The sequence below is a fragment of the Rutidosis leptorrhynchoides genome, chromosome 2, assembly GCF_046630445.1.
Source record: "Rutidosis leptorrhynchoides isolate AG116_Rl617_1_P2 chromosome 2, CSIRO_AGI_Rlap_v1, whole genome shotgun sequence".
Lineage (NCBI taxonomy): Eukaryota > Viridiplantae > Streptophyta > Magnoliopsida > Asterales > Asteraceae > Rutidosis > Rutidosis leptorrhynchoides.
The window spans coordinates 452892102-452916479 of record NC_092334.1 but is presented as its reverse complement, the minus strand read 5'-3'; the positions used below and the strand labels follow the sequence as shown (position 1 = coordinate 452916479).

General features: G+C 34.8%; 1 protein-coding gene across 1 annotated transcript; it reads left to right on the top strand.

Annotated features, from left to right (window-relative positions):
* Positions 1-16313: 16313 nt before the first annotated feature.
* On the top strand, positions 16314-18764 carry LOC139889289 (uncharacterized). The gene is made up of 4 exons (XM_071872251.1): positions 16314-16488; positions 16600-16696; positions 16793-17378; positions 17694-18764. The coding sequence occupies exons 1-4, from the start codon at positions 16314-16316 to the stop codon at positions 18762-18764; spliced, it is 1929 nt and encodes a 642-aa protein (XP_071728352.1).
* Positions 18765-24378: the final 5614 nt, after the last annotated feature.

Sequence of the window (24378 nt, the reverse complement as noted above, 5' to 3'; positions counted from 1 at the left end):
CCACTCACCTCAAGACTCTTGTGGAAGCTAACCGAGCTTGCAAACCTTCAATATAACGCACCTATTACATTATGCATTTTATTAACATACAATCTAGTTGAATTAAATGCCAACTTCTAACCCTTGAGCATTTAATGACCCGATTGCATTAAATGACTCAACTACCCAAAACCGCCCATTAATGACCATTCCTTGTCATAAATCACTAAAAGCTAGTGATTAGGGTCTATTAACATCAACTAACATAACTTGGTGTATTTCATAACCATTTCACCCGATTAGGTCAACTAGTGCTCTTTTGACTCTTTGACTCACAAACCAAGTCCAACTTACACATTAAAAATTCTTTCATCCTTTTAAAAGTGCATTAGTGACTAACAACATCACTTAGCACTTACAACCTCAAATCACAAGACCAAACCCTAGATAATAGCTATTTAGGGTTTCCTTTTAACAATCCAACCCAAAATCCACCCATTTAATCCTCAAATGGGTCACACAAGTTTCATATGAACCAAACCCTAGCTTAAACTAAATGAAACTCAAAACTTAGAGTTGAGACTTACCAAAACTATCCTCTTGTAGCTAATAACAAGGAGAGCAACTTTAATTCTTGTTTCTAGGATTGATTCACAAAACTTCACCTTCAAATCTTGAGTTTAATCTAAGTGGGTTTTAGGATTTGAAAGGAAAATGTGAAAGAAAATGGAAAAGAAATAAGAAATGGAGAACAAGTGGCTGATATTAAAAGCTCCAAACAGATCTACACGTAAAAAGACCAAATTGCCCCTAAACCCTATTTAATTTGAACAGAATTCAGAGTCTGATCTGCAGGGATGCCGCGGCGCGGTGCCATTCGTCGTGGCTCGACGAATCGAAGGAAAAATGATCACTCTTAACCCTCTTTCTGATCCTGGTTTGCTTCAATGGTCGCGGCGCGGCGTTAGCCTAGGTCTGGTCACTTCGACAATTTAACATGAATCAAGGGTTCAACAACTAGCACACCTCATTCACCCTTCCTATGCATGTCTAAACTTCAACCTTAAGTCTCACACGACTCAACGCCATCACGTCACATTCATACACGCGTATACGCACGCATTCGAATATACCCATATATATATACACACATATACATATATGCACTTACACCTAACTAACACTTTAGTTCATTTAATCACATAACGAATAAGTTATAAGCATACTATTGATTAAGTACATACCTTTAGACACGCACGGGAAAACGGGGTGTTACAGAAATGGCCCCTGATTGACGCGAATCCTAAAGATAGATCTATGGACCTTGACAAGTCCCATTCGAGGTACGAATGCTTTAGTACTTCGAGATTATTATACAGACGAGAGGTTCTGTTTTGGGGATATTCTATGCATTAAGTTAACGTCGGTTACCAGGTGTTCAATCCATATGAATGATATTTTTGTCTCTATGCATGGGACGTATATTTATGAGAAATGAAAATCTTGTGGTCTATTAAAATGATGAAAATGATTATTTATGTTAAACTAATGAACTCACCAACCTTTTGGTTGACACTTTAAAGCATGTTTATTCTCAGGTATGAAAGAAATCTTCCGCTGTGCATTTGCTCATCTTAGAGATTTTACTTGGAGTCATTCATGACATATTTCAAAAGACGTTGCATTCGAGTCGTTGAGTTTATCAAGATTATTATTAAGTTAATTATAGTTAGATATATTATGAAATGGTATGCATGCCGTCAACTTTCGATGTATTGAAAGATTGTCTTTTCAAAAACGAATGCAATGTTTGTAAAATGTATCATATAGAGGTTAAGTACCTCGCGATGTAATCAACTGTTGTGAAACTTTTATAATTGATATGGACTTCGTCCGGATGGATTAGGACGGGTTTCTATAGTTGGTATCAGAGCGGTGGTCTTAGAAAACCAGGTCTTGCATTAGTGTGTCTAACTGATAGGCATTAGGATGCATTAGTGAGTCTGGACTTCGACCGTGGCTGCATGTCAAAAGTTTTACTTATCATTTCTAGTTGAAAATCATCTGCTTATCATCCTTAGGAAATTACCTACTCATTATTCTTAGTCTAGACACGTTTTACTGCATTGACTGCATGAATAGTGTATAGACAAAATTCATATCTTAGCGTATCTGAAAATTCATACCTTAGCGTATCTGTTACTGTAGACTCTACCTGATATGTCTCGTAAATTTCTCCTTAATTTAAGGGATCCTGGTACTATATATATCTATGCAAAATTATGAATTGAGAATACCATCCAACTATCAATTGCTGTCACTAAACTCTTCATACCAAAAATCTTTCCTGAGATCGCGTAAGATGGCCTCTACGAATCGACCAAGTTCCTCTGACTCCGAAGACAGCGTGACAGGAGCACACCAACCAATCAACTACCGTGATTACTGGAGAAAATGGGGGTGGGTTGGCGACATACTCACCCTATGGAGAAGGGAAAAAGGTACTCAATATCATGAATCGAATCTAACACCTAACCTTGGAGTACTTGACCCGCTCACCGGCGAACCCGTTCGCAACACCGTTTATACCCTATTTGCAAGAATTTTTCGTCTTGAAGCTACCATTAACGGAACTAGAGAAGATATCCGACCTCTACCTCACACTGATAATCAACCAGGGTTAGTAGAAGAAAATAGAGAACTCCGAGCTCGAGTATTAACTTTAGGGAGCACGGTATACAATTTGCAAGCACCAGCAGTATCACCAACACCAGTAACATCACCAGCCTCAGCACCAATGGCACCAGTACCACCAACAACCCAAGTTTCAACAATCCATGCCTCAACATCTCATTCTGTACCTCGAGTATAATCATCGTTCTATGAATCGTTCTACATCATTTATCTTTGTTCGACATGGCGATTATGTAATCTCTAATGTTTTAGAGATTATATATTCTTGTTCTAACGGTAAATCAAATGAGTTTAATATCATATTAACTCATTAAATCCATGATTACATCTGAAGAAAATATATATGTATATATATTTTCATAAAGATTGTAATTAAAAAAAAATTCTTTCGTACAAACTGTTAATGATGAAAATATTTTAACGGGTAGGTAACACCCGAGGAATATTTAGATTTCACATTAATAAGTTACACTGTACATACTTCGAATTTGATTCAACGATCATTTACTATCCTATTTACAACCACCGATATACATATTCGTTCACCAAAGAATAACTATTTTCATTCAAATTCAATTTCATATTTAGATTTTGACCTATCAGAATCCAACAAGTGGCATAATAAAGAAATAATGGACACAATAAAAATTGATTAGAAACAGACTAATTAACAATATGAAATTTTGTTAAGAAACCACGCTAACAAAATCCTAGCTAACCGTTCCTAGCTAACTGTTAATTTCATATTACAATTTATTTATCGCAATTTATTTTATCGCAATTTTAATTCTCGCAATTTTATTTATCGTCATTTAATTTCTGTTATTTACTTTACGCACTTTATTTATCGTCATTTAATTTCTGTTATTTATTTTTTACGCACTTTAAATATCGGGACACGTATACAAGGTTTTGACATATCATATCGACACATCTATATATATTATTTGGAATTACCATAGACACTCTATATGCTGTAATGATCGAGTTCGCTATACAGGGTTGAGGTTGATTCTACAATAATATATATAGTTTGAGTTGTGATCGAGTCTGAGACATGTACACACATCACGATACGTATTAATTAATTCGAATATTATATATTAAACTATATATGAATGATTGGACTGTTAACTGTGGACTATCGACTGTGGACGAATAATATTGGACAATTAAAATGAATTAAAATACTGATTATAACATATGAAACTAAACAATTCTTCAAGTTTGCCACTTGATTTCATCTTAAATCTCATTTGTATCTTAACGATTACAATCTGCGTTCAAACCTTTCATGATTCTTGAAAACACCTCAATCGAGAGGATGAACCAACCGCACTTCAACTACGGAAGAAAAGATTGGTGCATATAGTTATACACCTGAAAACACTCGGAACCTGAGTAAACGTTCAAAACGTATATGTGCTAGATCCTTTGGCATTATTATTATCGAAAATAACTTTGCAATTCTTTTGCAAATTAGCTGATTTTATCACAGCTCCAGCAAATCAACTTCAATTTTTATTCGGATTAGTCTTATCATAACCTTGATATATAAATTTGCCTTTCGTCATCGTTAACCGGATAACCGTTTATATTCCACCACATTAGCAGTAAACTTATCAACAACTGTGTTGAACTTTGATTTTCAGAAAAATCATTATATTCGTTACAATCCTATCATATACTCATTCGTACCTTGTAACGAAAATTGTCATACCAATTACCAGGAATCAGCAAATCTGTATTGTGAGTCTCGCAACGTTTCCACATAAACAGTTATATGTATCCATATAACATTTATCTCTTAGAACTATGATCTTCCATTCTGAAATTCTGAAAAGCACCCAGTCTGTGAATTAATACTCTGAATTTTGAAAAGTTGAACGAAACAACAAAAACTGTAAACGACCTCAACAGTCAAAAATTGATGATAAAGATTTGTATGTTAGCAAAGCTCAGAAAAAGTTTGAAACTGAAAAACTGATTGAGCAAACTACGAAGGAGTCCCTGAACAAATCACAAGGACTAAACTTGTACATTAAGAATCCTGATGATTCTGTTTCTGATGATATCTTTAGCGAATACCTTGCTTCGGACTCCAAACTTTTGCGGACAAATTTTCTTCACCATCCTTCGATATTAGAAATTCCAAGATATCATCGTATCTTTCATTATAAATATCCTCCATATTTCTAAAGATATTTTCATAACTATTCTTATCTGAAATCATTAATCTCTTCGTGCTATCAGTGTTACATCATATAGAAACTATTAGTTTCTATATTCTATAAACTTTCAAGCTTAACATATGAATGTTATTGAAGTAATGTTGGGAACTGATGCATGAGTTAGTATAATATAATGACACTTGATCAACGTGATTATATTACAGTAAGTCATGCCGAGTTTCTAATGGAATGTGATGATTCACAGTACCCTCATCATGTGCCATTTACACGACTCTTACATTCTACCCAATCTCCAAACATATTAAGAATATATCTTCTTAATAGTTCTATCTTTCCCGATATTCTGGTAAGTTATCAAATCAAGATCGTGCCATTACGATTTCCTTATTAGAACATTAACTATGTTCATCCAAAACTTCATACCTACGAATTCTGGACCATTATTCGCTTGACTTGAAGTCGGGAAGAGGAGACAAAAGTATGGAACTCTTGAATATAAAAGAAAATACAAAGCGCGACAACAACACATAAATTACAAACCGTGCATATCAATATGTATTGCCAAGTAAAGGCACGGGAGAATTAAAAACACTATAACCCCACAGAAATAGTAAAAGTAAATAAAATCCTCCAGTGGTAGATGAAAGAGAAGAATGACAGATATGAAGGTTAAGAGGATATCAAGGATCAGAACGGGATGGAGAATATTGATGAATACTTTAAAATATGAGCTGAGGGAGAAAGAATAGAAGGTGTGAGTTGTTAAAAATAAAGAAACGTAGGGGGTAGATTTATAGTGAAATATCCGACAGAGCAATCGAAACAAATTATTGCATTTAATCAAAGAAGATCCTAATTTTCTTAAATCTCGAAGAATCAGATCTTTTAGATTTCGGAGATTTTCTTTAAATCTCTTGAATTTCGGAATTCAATCAAGACGACGTCAAAAGTTAAGACGAACCATATTTTCTAAATTCAACCATGACTAGTCAAAAGTTATGATGAAATTTGTCTATCTCATTTCACTATTTTGTGATATCTTCATTCGTACTTTTCGAATAATCAAATTATTTCATCCTTATTACCCAATGGTAATAAAACTCTATTTATCAGCTCATATGAGTCGTGAAAACATATCTATTGTCAGCCATGACCATCCCAACCAAATTTTAGGACGAAATTTCTTTAACGGGTAGGTACTATAGTGATCCGGAAATTTCCGACTAAAATTTAAACTTAATCTTGATATGATTCTGACACGATAAGCAAAGTCTATAATGTTGAGTCTCAAGCTCTTGAACTGTTTATATGGAATCATTTAACCTGTAACTATTCCCAACGATTCACGAACCATTACGTGTAAGTAGTATGTAAATAAATAAATATTAAAGATTCAATAAATTATATAATTGATGGATTGGATATAATAAATGGTAATATATTATATACAATATATATATATATATATATATATATATATATTTATAATTGCTATATTAATATTATTATCATTACTCACATTAATATTATTACTAATAACATTAATATTTGTAACATTAATATTATTATATAAAGTATATATACACATATGAAATTTGATAAGTATAAGTTGTTATATTAATATATTGTTATCAATAAAATTAATGTTATCATAACTAATAATATTATTAGTACCATTAATAATATTAATATTTTTTAAGGTCAGTGTTAGATATATTATTATTATCAATAGATAATATATAGATATGAACATTGTTATATACATAAATTGATATATTATTAGTATTATTGTTATTAGTATTATTATAACTAATATTATTATTATTAGTAATATTATTGTTATTTTTAATATTAACATCTATATTAGTATTATTAATATGAAAATGGATATATATATAAATAAATTGTTGTATTATTACTAATATTAATATAATTAGTATTGGTATCACTAATATTATTATTATTATCATTTTATAATTACTCTTAGTCTTATTATTATCAATAGTATAATTTTGAAAAAAATATTATTAATATTATTAATATTATATTTCTATTATTATTATTAGTAGTAGTACTCTTATTAAAATTAACCACATTTTCAGATCTGTTAACAGATTTATATTATCTAGTAATAATACAGAATTTAGTAGGATATATATATATACGTAAATTTATACAGATATATAACAGGAATATATAAATTATATACGGATCTATATATTCAGATAATTACAATTTCAGTTTTAAATCCCTATCACATATGTGTAATCTGTCCACTTGATTGAGGATTAGGTCAATATCAAAAATCGTTAGTACAAATCAGAATGTAATCACGAGAATAAATCCAATTTCTGTTAGAGGTCCCTTTCTCTTTTAATTTTTTTTTCTATTCTCTACCTGATTCTGAATGCTGTCGACGACCTTTCAGCTACAAAACAAACTGAAATTTATTTGATTGAGCTGTAAAATAATCACTTAACCTTTATATAATCACCACTAATAGAATGTGAATGAAAAACAGAAAAACAAACTCAGATACTTTACAGCAAACTCCTACGGCCCCTGTTCTTGGTTTAATTATGCGAAAACTAGAATTCAAATTTAATTTCAAAATGTAAAATTTCAGTTTTGTTAGGAACCTTTCACTAAATCTATCTGGAAAGTTTCAAGGTTTAATTTATTCTCTCGAGCCTTAATTGTGGAATCAAAGTTTATGTTTCAAAAAGTTAACAAATGTTCTTGAGTCAAATTCGAATTCATTTTGAAGTCTTTGGATCTATTGACGTTTTGAAAAGTTTCCTAGAAGGATTTAGAAACTATTTTATGTAGGACTCGAAGTCTAAAACGATCTAGAACTCATAATCAAAGTTTGAGTTCTTAAACGTATTTTTGGAGTCGGATTCTGTTTATTTATTTATTTATTTTTTTGCTGTTAACAAAAATCAGCCAATACTAACTTATTCTGTTGCAAATAACGAACGTTAATTATTTAGTTAAAATAGTTGTTAGGATTGTTTTGGCCGTTTGAAATTTGGGAAGAAGATGAAGGAATCAAAACATTTTTTTTTACACGGGTTATATTTCCATGGGTTGAGATTTAATCAGAAAAACGTGGTAGAGCAGCTGGTTAGAGTGTTGTCGGGTGTGCGAGAGGTCTCAGGTTTGAGTCCCGTCGTGGGCAATTCTTTTTACAAAAAGCTTATGAAGGGGTATACACTTTATTTTATCTTTATAATTATTATTGTTGTTATTATTATGTTATATATTATTATTATTATTATTATTATTATTATTATTATTATTATTATTATTATTATTATTATTATTATTATTATTATTATTATTATTATTATTATTGTTATTAATGTTATTATTATTATTAACTAGTATTACTATTAAATGCAAATATTATCATTGTCTTAATTATGATCATTAGCTTAGTTATTATTAATAGAATAAGTAAGATTATTATTATTATGATTATCATTAATATTATTATCATAAATATTATGATTATTAGTATTATCACTTAGGTTATTATTATTGGTATCGTTATGATTAAAACCATTATTATTGGCATTAAAATTATTAATATAGTTTTTATTATTATCAGTACTATTAGTATTATTATCATTGACGCGATTTTATAAACATTATACATTATCATCAATATTAAAAGTATTACGATTAAAATTTAGAACTATCATTTTTATCAATAAAAGTATCATTACTATTATTATTACAACTATAATATTATTAAAAGAATCATTAGTTGTAAAACTATCATTTTATCATTTTAGTAAAAACATCATTTTTAGTAAAATTATCATTATTATTAAAGTTATTATCTTTATTCAAATTATCATTCTTAAAAATTAACATTATTACTATCACTACTATTACTATCATTATTATTATGATACTTACCTAGTATTATTACAATAATTAATTTTTACAAACAGAAGAATATTTATATAAAAATATATGTATTACATGAGTATACTAATGTTACATAATATTAAGTTTTAACTAATATAATATTATTTAAATTAATATAACGTTAATTAAATTATATATCAAATAAACATTATAATATATTATAAGCATTAATAAAATTATATATAAATATTAGTCTTAATACATAACTAAATATATATAAATTTGTTCGATTACGATTAGGTGTATTAATATATACATACAAATGATATAGGTTCGTGAATCCGAGGTCAACCCTACATTGACCAGTTTTTCAATGACGTTATATGTATTTTTACTACGAAATACAATAGGTGAGTTTCATTTGCTCCCTTTTTAAATGCTTTTGCAATATATATTTTTGGGACTGAGAATACATGCGCTGTTTTTATAACTGTTTTACGGAATAGACACAAGTACTTAAAATTACATTCTATGGTTGGATTATTAAACTGAATATCGCCCTTCAAGTCTGGTAACCTAAGAATTTAGGGAAATGGCCCCTGATTGACGCAAATCCTAAAGATAGATCTATGGACCTTGACAAATCCCATTCTCGGTACGAATGCTTTAGTACTTCGAGATTATTATACAGACGAGAGGTTCTGTTTTGGGGATATTCTATGCATTAAGTTAACGTCGGTTACCAGGTGTTCAATCCATACGAATGATATTTTTGTCTCTATGCATGGGACGTATATTTATGAGAAATGAAAATCTTGTGTTCTATTAAAATGATGAAAATGATTATTTATGTTAAACTAATGAACTCACCAACCTTTTGGTTGACACTTTAAAGCATGTTTATTCTCAGGTATGAAAGAAATCTTCCGCTGTGCATTTGCTCATCTTAGAGATATTACTTGGAGTCATTCATGACATATTTCAAAAGACGTTGCATTCGAGTCGTTGAGTTCATCAAGATTATTATTAAGTCAATTATAGTTAGATATATTATGAAATGGTATGCATGCCATCAACTTTCGATGTATTGAAAGATTGTCTTTTCAAAAACGAATGCAATGTTTGTAAAATGTATCATATAGAGGTCAAGTACCTCACGATGTAATCAACTGTTATGAATCGTTTATAATCGATATGGACTTCGTCCGGATGGATTAGGACGGGTTTCTACAGCTTTTACCCAATTGTGGCGCTTTTGAGCTGGCAGGAGCGGCGCACCTGTGTCAGGTGCGGCGCTTTCGCATCTGTTACTTAAACAATTTTGGACGACTAAAACACCATTTTTTCACACCCAACTCAATTTTTCTCTCTAATAGCGGCGCAACTACAACCCTAATCGCCATAAATCAACCCAATACTTCAATTTATATCCATTTTCTTGCAAATCTTCATCACTTAACATGGGAAAAGTAAGAATCTATCATTATAATTCATTCTTTAACATGATTTGGGTGATTTTTACAATTTTTCTCTTTATGCTTAATTAGTAGATTATTCTTGAATAATGATGTTAATGTTCAATTTGTTGATGATTCTAGACTACATTGTTGTTGATTAACATGTTTTGCATGCTTAGTTGCAAAGATTCCAACTTTGGATTTCTAGGGTTCATCCAATTTAGGGATTTTTAGATTCGAGCTAAATTAGAGTGTTAGGTGTTGATGTTGATGCTTAATTGATAGTCTACCATGATAATCTTGCTTTGAATCCATCATTCATACTTGTATGATTTGACATTGCAAAATAGAGTTCATAAACTAGGGTTTTGACTTGGTTTGACTGATTCGAGTTGTGGTTTGTGTTAATGTGCTTGTTTGCGGTATATTGATATCATATCATGTAAAGTTGAAATGATTTGATGATTACTCTTGTCTTAGTCAAATTTTTCAATAATTAGGCTTTGACTAGGGGTGACTTTTTGCAACTTTTTCATGTTGATCATGTTTGACCAAGAGGAGCCTAGCAGATGAATGTAATGCATGTTTAGCTTATGATACTACATGTTGTTAACAAATCTATCGCATGAGCTACATGTGCAACTTTTTGTAAAAGTTTGGAAGTTCACTAAGTCTTTGCTCATGTTTGATCTCACTTATTGTCATGACTAAATGCAATTGTTTTATTCATATTTGTTATTCACGCACATATCTTATAAGATGAAACTAATTGTGAATTTTTAAAATCAACTTGGGAATTGTGGTTAGAGCTTGAAAGTGAACTATTGTATGCTAACTTGTATTTCTCCACAATGTTTTTCTTTGTTGTCTTGACATGCAGACCAATGTTCCAACACAGTCGCATGGCGGCTCAGGTAGTGGGAAGCGTCAAAAGAGCATAGGTGTTAAAGGAAAGGGTTAGGTGTGAGAGTAGTCGAGCTCAAAGTCAAAGTAGCGGTGTCCCGAACGAGTATGATCCCACTTGGATTGCAAACCAATTCGAACAAATCAACATCAACCAACAAAATCAATCATACGAGGCGAGCTATAACTTTTTGGGGCTTCGCGCGGTTTCACAATGGCAAGTCCATTGTAGTCAACTAGGCCTTGCGGACCCAAATGTTCCACAACCATTTGCTCCTACGTATGACCCGTATGACCAACAACACCCGAGGACTCAACCGTTCATTGATTATGACCCAAATGAAGGGTATAGGAGGGTCGAGGAGTTCGCTTACTTCGAAAGCTTAAGGAACCAACAACCACAAGATCCGAATCAACAATCTACACCACCAAACTACTATCACTATCCGAATCCTGACCAATCCAGAAGCTCTTACTCAGGAGGGTATAGTTGGTGGTAACTTTTATGGTTGTGTTGTCGGTCTCTTAACTCTTGCTTTGGTGAAAACATTTGGCGTTTGTTTGTTGGGAACACTTTTAATTTAAATTGTTGGTTTGTAATAATTATGGGCGGTTGGTTTGGGAAGAAATTTGAACAAGTGCTTGATGGTCGTGGTAAGTTTGAAAACTATTTTATTTGTGGTTTGAATGATGGTATTTGGATCCGGAGGTTATGTGATTCTCGGATAAAACAATTTAAGTTTGATTGTGGTTTGTAATAATTATATACTTTCTAGGAACGTGATGTTTTGTCTATGGATGTTTGTGTTTGATGTCACTTTGTCATGATGGTTGATTATTCGATGTGTGCATGCATTATTTGGTTATCATTATGGTTATATTGTGTTTATGTGTAAAGCGTTGAATCTATTGTTTGCTTGTGATATTGGTGAAGTAAATTGTTCGGTTTCGTGTATCATTATGGAGATAGTTATTGGTATAACTTGATTGAAATTTTTGGATCATTATGGGTTTATTGTGGGTGCTCATACTCACTCGAGTATGGCCCCGCACATTCTTGTACCTTGTGAGCATATTTCAAATTGTAGGGAATGCCATATGCACTTGGCTCCTTCTTTTGGCTCATCGAATGGTGCAACAACATGCAAACAAATTTGGTGACTAAGTTTCTCGAATGGTGACAACAAAGATCAATTGATCTACTCCGGTTTTTATTTTCTCTTCTCTTCTCTATTCTAATTCAAAATGCCCCTCAATTTTCAAAATATTCTTTCGTTTAATACAATGAGGGCATTGTATCAAACTAAATGTAGGGGGAGAGTAAATATCGTGTCATTTTGAACTTTTTCGGGTTAAACTCATCACATACGCTCTATAAAGGCTAAAACTTGCTTTGTTGATCAATTTTTGGAACAAGTTTTGAACCATTACATTAACTAACATCATAAACATCTAAAATGGATAAAACTTGTGAAAATTTTCAAACTTTTTGGAAAAAGTAAAGTCTTTTTCCATTGTGTTTCAAATTTTTGGGGAAGTAAAGTCTTCCCTTATGTTGGCAATTGTAATACCAAGTGAAAGTAAAGTCTTTCACTTTTTATGTGAGTTTGTGCTCCAAATGTTGAATATCAATAGAAAAATCAAACTTGTGCTTGAAAGTTAAAGTTAAAGTCTTTCATGCACATTGCTTCAAAAAAACCAAGTGTTTAAAGCTTCGCGCTTTAGCAGTTCTGGATGACTCAAGTCCATCCATTTTGGTAGGGAGTAAAGTCTCCCGAATTTCGTACTACTTGGTGTGGGACACTTCCTAATCCACACCATTTCATATTGACATTGGTTGTCTCATCATTTCAAGATGGTTCAACCGATGTATCATACCGAGGGAAGAGGAGCCATCGAGCTTCAACGTATGCTATCTTCTTGATGAAGAGCAATGGCCTCGTTCTAGTGTTGCTAGACAACACAACCCATAGCCAAAAGCTATGGCACCTTGTTGAGATTTCAACTAACAGAAAGGTAGTAACTACTTCCTACCTTTTCTTAAAATAAGCATAAAAGCTTGTTTTGTGGGAAGTAGAAAAATCAAACACTTGAAAGTAAAGTCTTCCAAGTAATCTCGGGTATCAAACTTGAAAGTAAAGTCTTTCAAGTCAATTTTTGTTCCAATCTTGGGAGTTAAAGTCTCCCAAGTTAAGTTTGTCTCACCCGCTCGGCAAGGAATTCAAATTCCGCCCAAAAATTTGGAATTGATGGATCTCTTATTTTGGCCACGTGGGGCCCTAATTTCACGAACTTCCATCAATGCTTTCGCCCTACTATGAGAGAAACCATAGAGTTGTGATAGAAAGCTTGATGAGTGCCGGTCATCCTATGCCCAGATCGACCATAAAGATAGGGGTAACCAGTCCCCTACGCTTTGGCGCACCCACCTTAACTCTAAACTTGGAATTGACGATATCATACTATGGAATTGACGAAAAATTAGGTGTTTTGGGGGCATGGAGGTGGAAGAGGGATAGCCATCGCGGGGTTGACTAAAGGATCATACTTTTCGGGGCATGTGCTTTTTACATGAAGGAATTCTTGGCGAACGGTAATTTTGATGATTTTTCATGACCCATTCTCAATTTGGGTACATTTTGTGAGCTTTATGGTGATTTGAGCTTGTTGCCTATATTTTATGTCACCTTGTTTGTATAGTGGTGAATTTGCTTATTTCATGAATAGCGTTGATTTTTGGCTTGATTGATGGCTATCCCACGAATCCTACATAATTGGTCAAGGTAAAAGAGGTCAAAGTGTTGATTGTGATGAACTTTAGGCTTGATGATTTGGTGTTTGATGGCCTCTTATGTGATGTAGTTGATGTTGACCGGGGAATGATTGTTTCGGGTAGACCTAGGTTTGGATTGTTGTTGATTTGGTGGTGATTGAAGATTATGGAAGCATTGATTTATGCTCATGCCACTAGTGAAAGAAGAAGAGTAGGAGAATGCTTGGTCATCGGTAATTTTAAAAGGTTTTGGAGTTCATGTTAGCCAACAAAGTGCTCATTGCTTTGGCTCTAATCATTAAACGTTTATTTTCTCCAAGCCTTGTTCTATTGATTTGCTTGCTTGAGGACAAGCAAGGGTCAAATGTAGGGGGTTTGATATTGCTCCATTTAGACATATTTATTGCGCAATATCGACCTCATTTTATTCGGTTTTGATGATCGTTGGTTCTTTAAAGTTGTTTTCCTGTGCCAAAATGTCCACTCAAGGCAAAATGCCTAACTTGGTGTAAAATTGACCAAGAAATGTTCAAAAAGTGCAAAGAAAATGACAAGTGCAGGAAACAGCATCAAGAGCGCCGCTCCTGATTAAGGAGCGCCGCACCTCACAGCCCAGAGCGCCGCACCAATGGTAAAAACGGCGCAATCACCAACGTTTTGTCTCAAATTCTTCACAGTGATTAGAAGCGTTGCTCTTTAGAGGCAGAAGTGCCGTTCCTACAGCTCCAAGAGCGCCGCACCTAAGTCAACAGCGCCGTACCAGATGAAGTATAGAGCGCCACACCTATGGTAAAAGCGTCGTACCAATTGAAGCCAAAAGCGCCACACCTATGTCAAAAGCGGCGCTCCTGAGGCTGATTCAAACCACTTTCCTCACCACTATAAATAGAATAAAATAGGTTATTTGGCAGGAGAGCTGCAGTTTTTACTCCGAAAACCCCAATTTCATCATCCATTAGAGTTCTAAGGTGATTTGGAGGAAGCAAGCTCAAGTTTCATCTTCATTAGTGATAGATCTTTCTTTTGTTATCAATTTAGGTTGTAATCTTAACTTTACTCTTTCTTATTTTGAATCAAATAGTTGTAATCTTTACTTAATCTTCATCTAAGTTTAATCTTTACTTATAATCTTTGTTTATCATCATTTATCTTTGAATCTTAGCTTGTAATCACTCAAGATGATGTTTATTGATGCTTTCATGATTATTGCTAGTGTAATTTTTGCTATGAGTAGCTAAATCCCTTGTGTTTGCTTATCTATGAATCTTTAATGCATGATGTGCCCTTAATCTATTGAATGAAAGTTGTTTTGAATGAAAATACATGAGCTAGTGTTATTGAGTTAGCCATGAGGTCCATTGCTATGTTTGATATTGGTTTTACTTTGATTACATGGATTGAGTAGCTCTTTAAGTGATTTTAGTAGTGAATCAATTTGTGCTTCAACACCTTTGGTGATCTAGACAATTAGAATAGGAATTTCAAGTGATTGTGTATCTAGGCTAGGTTGGTTTTCAATTGACCTTTGTTCATCATAGTGGTGTTTGACTATCTTAGGTGACTTTGATGGTTAACGGGTTTTAAGTGATTTTAACCCGGGCATAATCTCAATAATCAACTCATACATTACTTGATCTAGTGTTGCTAAGCTTATGTGAATTTGCAAGGTAAAATTAGATTAAGAATATTTACTAGTTCAAACAACTTAAGTGATAACAATTTGGGGAAAAAACAAGGGCCATCTAAGCATAAAGAGGATTAGATAAGTGAACACTCTTCATCATATTGATTACTTCTCATTTCTTGATTACTTGTTACTTGTTACTTGTTAAGTTTTAGTTTGTTTATCGCAAATTTAGTTGTTTAGTCAAAATCTCTCGCAAACCCCCCCCCCCCCCCCCAATCAAACAAAACCCCTAGGATAACTATTAGTTTCAAATACATAATCTACACCGCTCTCACGGGACGAACTTGACAAGAATACTTGCATTAAGTACTATAGCAACCGGGTTTTAAGTGCTCGATAGATTGTGCGTGCTTTTTGTGATATTTGAATCTTGTATAAATTTAGGGAGTTATGTATGGTATATCCACGCCACGTCACACTTTCTTGGCGCCGCTGCCAGGGAGCGGTTAGCTAAGTTAGGTTGTGTATTTGGTACAAGCTTTTAGTTATTCGATCCTTTTGTAAGGATTCGTCCTTACAAAAGTTACTTTTATTGTCTTTTATTTATTATTTTGTATTAGATAATCACTTGTGTTTTTGTTGTCTTTGAAGGTTAGGTCTATTGGTGCATGATAAGAAGATCCCACAAGGATCAAGATTTCACACAACCATTTTTCGATCCGGAGAAACATATACACGGGGTTTATAAGCGTAGAGAAGAACGGGAATTAAGGAAGAATTTTGAGGTTTTGCCATTTTGTTTGATAGAAATGGACGGAGAAGAAGAGGGTAATCCACATGGTAATCCTCCACCGGTTGTTAATGAAGTAGTTGCAAATGATCCAAATGACACTCCAATGTGGAATGTTAGAATGGTGGCACAAACGGTTGTGCCTCCGGCTATCACAAAACCACCAATCGAAGCGGAAAATTGGAAGATCGAGGGTAACTTTTTCACAATGTTCAAGGATAGACTTTTTTGCGAGCTTATAGATGAAAACCCTTTTGATCACATATAATATTTTAACGATATTTGTGATATCTTCAAGAACAAAGATGTCACCAAAGATGCTTTTAAGCTAAGGGCATTCCCATTCACGCTTGATGGAGAAGCTAAGGCTTGGTTAAGGAACTTGCCATCGGATTCGATTAGGTCTTTTCAAGATTTGAATGAAGCATTTATCAATCACTTTTTCCCACCTTCAAAGGTGGAGTGTTTAAGAATGGAAATTAATAGGTTCACGTAAAGAGGAGATGAGTCTTTGTATGATGCGTGGGTGCGTTTCAAGAAGCTATTAAGAGCTTGCCCACCGCATGGTCTAACCAAGAAGGAGTACATCAATACGTTCTACCGGGGTACCAATTTTCAAACTAAGCAATATCTTGATTCATCTTCGGGTGGAGTGTTTATGTACAACTCACCCAAGGCGGCCGAAAAGTTACTAGAGGACATCGCGATTAATACATACAAATGGGCACCTTCACCAAGAGATTTGGCGAGAAAGAATGTGGCTCAAGTGGAGAGTGAAGATGGGCAAGTTACCTTGGCAAGCTTGAATAACCAATTTCAATTATATGGGAAAGAATTGAAAAAGATACAACAAACGCTAGTGGCTATGCAAGTCGGTTGTCAAAGGTGTGAAGGACCACACCTCACTAAAAATTGTCCCCAAGTTAATCAATGTACTCACATTGACTTGGATGACATTCCTATGAATTCGGAAGCTCATGTGAACTTTGTGAGCAACCAAAACTTTCAAAGAGGAGGAACTTCTAACCAAGGCAACAACTCTTTCCAATCGAACAATAGCTACTACAACCCTAACCAAAAGCAAGTGTCATTCAACACTCAATCCAACACACCTCCCAGATTCTCCAACCAAAACCGAAACCAAGGCTACAATTCCAACTATAACCAAAACCGCCAAAATAACTTCCAATCCCACAACCAACAAAATTATAACAACCAATCTTACAACCACCAATCCAACCCAAATTACCAAGGAAACCAAAGTTATCAAAACCAAGGTTATAGTCAAACCCAAAACAACCAAGGTTACAATCAATAACCGCAACAAACTCAACCAAATAACCAACCTTCCCAATCTTCTAAAGGACTATAAGAGCTTATGCAAACCTATATCAAAAAGGTGGAATCAACCGAAGCATTTTTGTTAAAGGAGAACGAGTTCTTGAAGCAACAAATTCGACACAACCAAGCCTCATTCCAAAATTTTGAGAGCACCATTGGGAGACTTTCAAGTCAAGTTGCTGAAAGATCTCAAGGAACTTTACCATCCAACACTCAAGTTAACCCAAGCACCAATTACAACACCAACCGTAACAACCCAAACCAAAATAACAACAACACCACTAGAGTTATTCTAATAGAAAGCAACACTACCAATCAAAACTCCAACCAACCAAGCTCTTCAAATCCTAACAAAAACTATGCTCAAGTGAATTCTATTTCTTCAATGGCAAAGGAGAAGGAAATTGAATCTCTTCGAGTTTTTGCAATCGATCTTGATGAGGGAGAGTTTGATTTGGACGGAGCTTTAGACATGGATACCATGGATCTTGGTGTGTTCAAGTTCTTGGATGATTCGGAAGAAGCAGAGTTCATTCCATATCAAGTAAAAAGTGTTATGACAATGGAAGCTACCAATTTGATATGCAAGGATCTAGAGGGTGAATTAAAGAAGGTTAAATTGGGTGACTCGGAGCAAAGGGATAAGGTAGAAAGCATCTTGGATATGAAAGCACAAAGCATGAAAGTTGAGGTACTTACATCATCATTTGAAGGGAGCAAGGAAACACCCATCTCCCAACCTCAACCATTACCTCCTACACATCTAAAGAATGTGGATTGTAAGTTGACCCAAGATGAAACCCATAATATTTATGTCAAACTTCCCTTGGCGGAAGTGCTTGAAAACATGCCCAATTATGGGAAATTCTTGAAAGCACTTATGGCCAAGAAGGGAGAGGTTGAACAAGCATCCACCACTTTCTTGCTTAAGGAGTGTGATGGAATTTTGAGAAAACAAAACTTACCAACTAAAATGGGCGATCCCGGACCATTCTTAATACCATGCAAAGTAAACTGGTCGGAACCATTTACATCATTAGCCGACTCGGGGGCTAGCATAAATTTCATGCCTTTATCCATTTATAAAAAGCTTGGCCTAGGAGACTTTCACCCACCAAAATGGGAGTGAAATTAATTGATCAATCAATTAACCCAAGTGTGGGGATCACCGAAGACCTAATTTTTAGAGTAGGGAGCATGGAATTTCCAACCGATTTTGTGATTTTTGATATAAAGGAAGACCCGGTTGTACCCCTAGTATTAGGGAGGCCATTTTTGGCAATCGCGGGTTCTTTCTTTGACTTTAGAACCGGTAAGTTGACCCTTAGAGACAAAGGGAAATGCGTAAGCATTAAGAGCAAAAGCATTAAATTACCAACAAAACCCTCAACCACACCACAAGTTGTTGCTAGTGTGCAATGCTCTACTAGCCCAAAACGAGTTGGTTCACCAATTAGAAGTGGTGGTGATTTGACTCGAAAAGTCCCAAGTAAGCTTAATCATAGAAATGTTGTTATTGACAAATCAATACGGAAATTATATGGTTAAATTCATCATGTCTCATCCCAGAAGGATGAGAATTTGAGAAAATGTTTAGTGTCAAACTTGTCAAAGCAAGAAAAATGCAAGCTTGAGGATTTGATCAAGGAAACCAAGGCGATTAATGATTGGATAACGTTGGTATTGAATGAAAGTGGTAAAGGTAATGGTTCCCTTAGCTCAAGGGGAGGAGAGGTTTACCACCCCGGTGTTAGCTAAGATCCACGTGGAAATTGAGTCGGGTGATAGACTCGTTAAACAATTTCCACAATCTTGTTTATAGCTTTCTTTAATTGCATTGCATGTAGGATTGTATGATATTTATTTCAATTAGTTGTTTTGCATTTAGATAACTTCTCTACATTTTGTTAAATGAAAAAATCCAAAAATAGTTTGTTAACTTGGTCAAAATGTGCTTAAAACTGCACCCAGGTTCAATTGCGGCGCTTCTATGGAAGGAGCGGCGCTCTTGATTACCAACAGCGATGCTTTTGACACAGGAGCGACGCTTTTCATCATATTTTGGAACAATTTTTGGTCAGTATCCAAGAGCGACGCTCTCGCACTTAGAAGCGACGCTTTTGCTTGTCTAGTAGCGACGCTTTTACCCAATTGTGGCGCTTTTGATCTGGCAGGAGTGGCGTACCTGTGTCAGGTGCGGTTTTGCATCTATTACTTAAACAATTTTGGACGACTAAAACACCATTTTTTCACACCCAATTCAATTTTTCTCTCTAATAGCGGCCCAAATACAACCCTAATCGCCATAAATCTACCCAATACTTCAATTTATATCCATTTTCTTGCAAATCTTCATCACTTAACATGGGAAAAGTAAGAATCTATCATTATAATTCATTCTTTAAAATGATTTGGGTGATTTTTACAATTTTTCTCTTTATGCTTAATTAGTAGATTATGCTTGAATAATGATGTTAATGTTCAATTTGTTGATGATTCTAGACTACATTGTTGTTGATTAACATGTTTTGCATGCTTAGTTGCAAAGATTTCAACTTTGGATTTCTAGGGTTCATCCAATTTGGGGGTTTTTAGATTCGAGCTAAATTAGAGTGTTAGGTGTTGATGTTGATGCTTAATTGATAGTCTACCATGATAATCTTGCTTTGAATCCATCATTCATACTTGTATGATTTGACATTACAAAATACGGTTCATAAACTAGGGTTTTGACTTAGTTTGACTGATTCGAGTTGTGGTTTGTGTTAATGTGCTTGTTTGCGGTATATTGATATCATAGCATGTAAAGTTGAAATGATTTGATGATTACTCTTGTCTTAGTAAAATTTTTCAATAATTAGGCTTTGACTAGGGGTGACTTTTTGCAACTTTTTCATGTTGACCATGTTTGACCAAGAGGAGCCTAGCAGATAAATTTAATGCATGTTTAGCTTATGATACTACATGTTGTTAACAAATCTATAACATGAGCTACATGTGCAACTTTTTGTAAAAGTTTGGAAGTTCACTAAGTCTTTGCTCATGTTTGATTTCACTTATTGTCATGACTAAATGCAATTATTTTATTCATATTTGTTATTCACGCACATATCTTATAAGATGAAACTAATTGTGAATTTTTGAAATCAACTTGGGAATTGTGGTTAGAGCTTGAAAGTGAACTATTGTATGCTAACTTGTATTTCTCCACAATGTTTTTCTTTGTTGTCTTGACATGCAGACCAATGTTCCAACACAGTCGCATGGCGGCACAGGTAGTGAAGCGTCAAAAGTGCATAGGTGTTAAAGGAAAGGGTTAGGCGTGAGAGTAGTCGAGCTCAAAGTCAAAGTAGCGGTGTCCCGAACGAGTATGATCCCGCTTGGATTGCAAACCAATTCGAATAAATCAACATCAACCAACAAAATCAATCATACGAGGCGAGCTATAACTTTTTGGGGCTTCGCGCGGTTTCACAATGGCAAGTCCATTGTAGTCAACTAGGCCGTGCGGACCCAAATGCTCCACAACCATTTGCTCCTACGTATGACCCGTATGACCAACAACACCCGAGGACTTAACCGTTCATTGATTATGACCCAAATGAAGGGTATAGGAGGGCCGAGGAGTTCGCTTACTTCGAAATTTTAAGGAACCAACAACCACAAGATCCGAATCAACAATCTACACCGCCAAACTACTATGACTATCTGAATCCGGACCAATCCGGAAGCTCTTACTCAGGAGGGTATAGTTGGTGATAACTTTTATGGTTGTGTTCTTGGTCTCTTAACTCTTGCTTTGGTGAAAACATTTGGTGTTTGTTTGTTGGGAACACTTTTAATTTAAATTGTTGGTTTGTAATAATTATGGGCGGTTGGTTTGGGAAGAAATTTGAACAAGTGCTTGATGGTCGTGGTAAGTTTGAAAACTATTTTATTTGTGGTTTGAATGATGGTATTTGGATCCGGAGGTTATGTGATTCCCGGATAAAACAATTTAAGTTTGATTGTGGTTTGTAATAATTATATACTCTCTAGGAACGTGATGTTTTATCTATGGATGTTTGTGTTTGATGTCACTTTGTCGTGATGGTTGATTATTCGATGTGTGCATGCATGATGTGGTTATCATTATTGTTATATTATGTTTGTGTGTGAAGCGTTGAATCTATTGTTTGCTTGTGATATTGGTGAAGTAAATTGTTCGGTTTCATGTATCATTATGGAGATAGTTATTGGTATAACTTGCTTGAAATTTTTGGATCAACATGGGTTTATTGTGGGTGCTCATACTCACCCGAGTATGGCCCCGCACATTCTTGTACATTGTGAGCATATTTCAAATTGTAGGGAATGCCATATGCACTTGGCTCCTTCTTTTGGCTCATCGAATGGTGCAACAACATGCAAGCAAATTTGGTGACTAAGTTTCTCGAATGGTGACAACAAAGATCAATTGATCTACTCCGGTTTTTATTTTCTCTTCTCTTCTCTATTCTAATTCAAAATGCCCCTCAATTTTCAAAATATTCTTTCGTTTAATACAATGAGGGCATTGCATCAAACTAAATGTAGGGGGAGAGTAAATATCGGGTCATTTTGAACTTTTTCGGGCTAAACTTATCACATACGCTCTATAAAGGCTAAAACTTGCTTTGTTGATCAATTTTTGGAACAAGTTTTGAATCATTACATTAACTAACATCATAAACATCTAAAATGGATAAAACTTGTAAAAATTTTCAAACTTTTTGGAAAAAGTAAAGTCTTTTTCCATTGTGTTTCAAATTTTTGGGGAAGTAAAGTCTTCCCTTATGTTGGCAATTGTAATACCAAGTGAAAGTAAAGTCTTTCACTTTTTATGTGAGTTTGTGCTCCAAATGTTGAATATCAATAGAAAAATCAAACTTGTGCTATGAAAGTTAAAGTTAAAGTTAAAGTCTTTCATGCACATTGCTTCAAAAAAACCAAGTGTTTAAAGCTTCGCGCTTTAGCACTTCCGGATGACTCAAGTCCATCCATTTTGGTAGGGAGTAAAGTCTCCCGAATTTCGTACTACTTGGTGTGGGACACTTCCTAATCCACACCATTTCATATTGACATTGGTTGTCTCATCATTTCAAGATGGTTCAACTGATGTATCATACCGAGGGAAGAGGAGCCACCGAGCTTCAACGTATGCTATCTTCTTGATGAAGAGCAATGGCCTCGTGCTAGTGTTGCTAGACAACACAACCCATGGCCAAAAGCTATGTCACCTTGTTGAGATTTTAACTAACGGAAAGGTAGTAACTACTTCCTACTTTTCTTAAAATAAGCATAAAAGCTTGTTTTGTGGGAAGTAGAAAAATCAAACACTTGGAAGTAAAGTCTTCCAAGTAATCTCGTGTATCAAACTTGAAAGTAAAGTCTTTCAAGTCAATTTTTGTTCCAAGCTTGGGAGTTAAAGTCTCCCAAGTTAAGTTTGTCTCACCCGCTCGGCAAGGAATTCAAATTCTGCCCAAAAATTTGGAATTGATGGATCTCTTATTTTGGCCACGTGGGGCCCTAATTCCATGAACCTCTATCAATGCTTTCGCCCTACTATGAGAGAAACCATAGAGTTGTGATAGAAAGCTTGATGCGTGCCGGTCACCCTATGCCCGGATCAACCATAAAGATAGGTGTAACCAGTCCCCTACGCTTTGGCGCACCCACCTTAACCCTAAACTTGGAATTGACGATATCATATTTTGTCATTGACGAAAAATTAGGTGTTTTGGGGGCATGGAGGTGGAAGAGGGATAGCCATCGCGGGGTTGACTAAAGGATCATACTTTTCAGGGCATGTGCTTTTTACCTGAAGGAATTCTTGGCGAACGGTAATTTTGATGATTTTTCATGACCCATTCTCAATTTGGGTACATTTTGTGAGCTTTATGGTGATTTGAGCTTGTTGCCTATATTTTATGTCACCTTGTTTGTATAGTGGTGAATTTGCGTATTTCATGAATAGCGTTGATTTTTGGCTTGATTGATGGCTATCCCACGAATCCTACATAATTGGTCAAGGTCAAGGAGGTCAAAGTGTTGATTGTGATGAACTTTAGGCTTGATGATTTGGTGTTTGATGGCCTCTTATGTGATGTAGTTGATGTTGACCGGGGAATGATTGTTTTGGGTAGACCTAGGTTTAGATTGTTGTTGATTTGGTGGTGATTGAAGATTATGGAAGCGTTGATTTATGCTCATGCCACTAGTGAAAGAAGAAGAGTAGGAGAATGCTTGGTCATCGGCAATTTTAAAAGGTTTTGGAGTTCATGTTAGCCAACAAAGTGCTCATTGCTTTGGCTCTAATCATTAAACGTTTATTTTCTCCAAGCCTTGTTCTATTGATTTGCTTGCTTGAGGACAAGCAAGGGTCAAATGTAGGGGGTTTGATATTGCTCCATTTAGACATATTTATTGCGCAATATCGACCTCATTTTATTCGGTTTTGATGATCGTTGGGGCTTTAAAGTTGTTTTCCTGTGCCAAAGTGTCCACTCAAGGCAAAATGCCTAACTTGGTGTAAAATTGACCAAGAAATGTTCAAAAAGTGCAAAGAAAATGACAAGTGCAGGAAACAGCATCAAGAGCGCCGCTCCTGATTAAGGAGCGCCGCACCTCACAGCCCAGAGCGCCGCACCTATGGTAAAAGCGGCGCAATCACCAATGTTTTGTCTCAAATTCTTCACAGTGAGCAGAAGCGTTGCTCTTCAGAG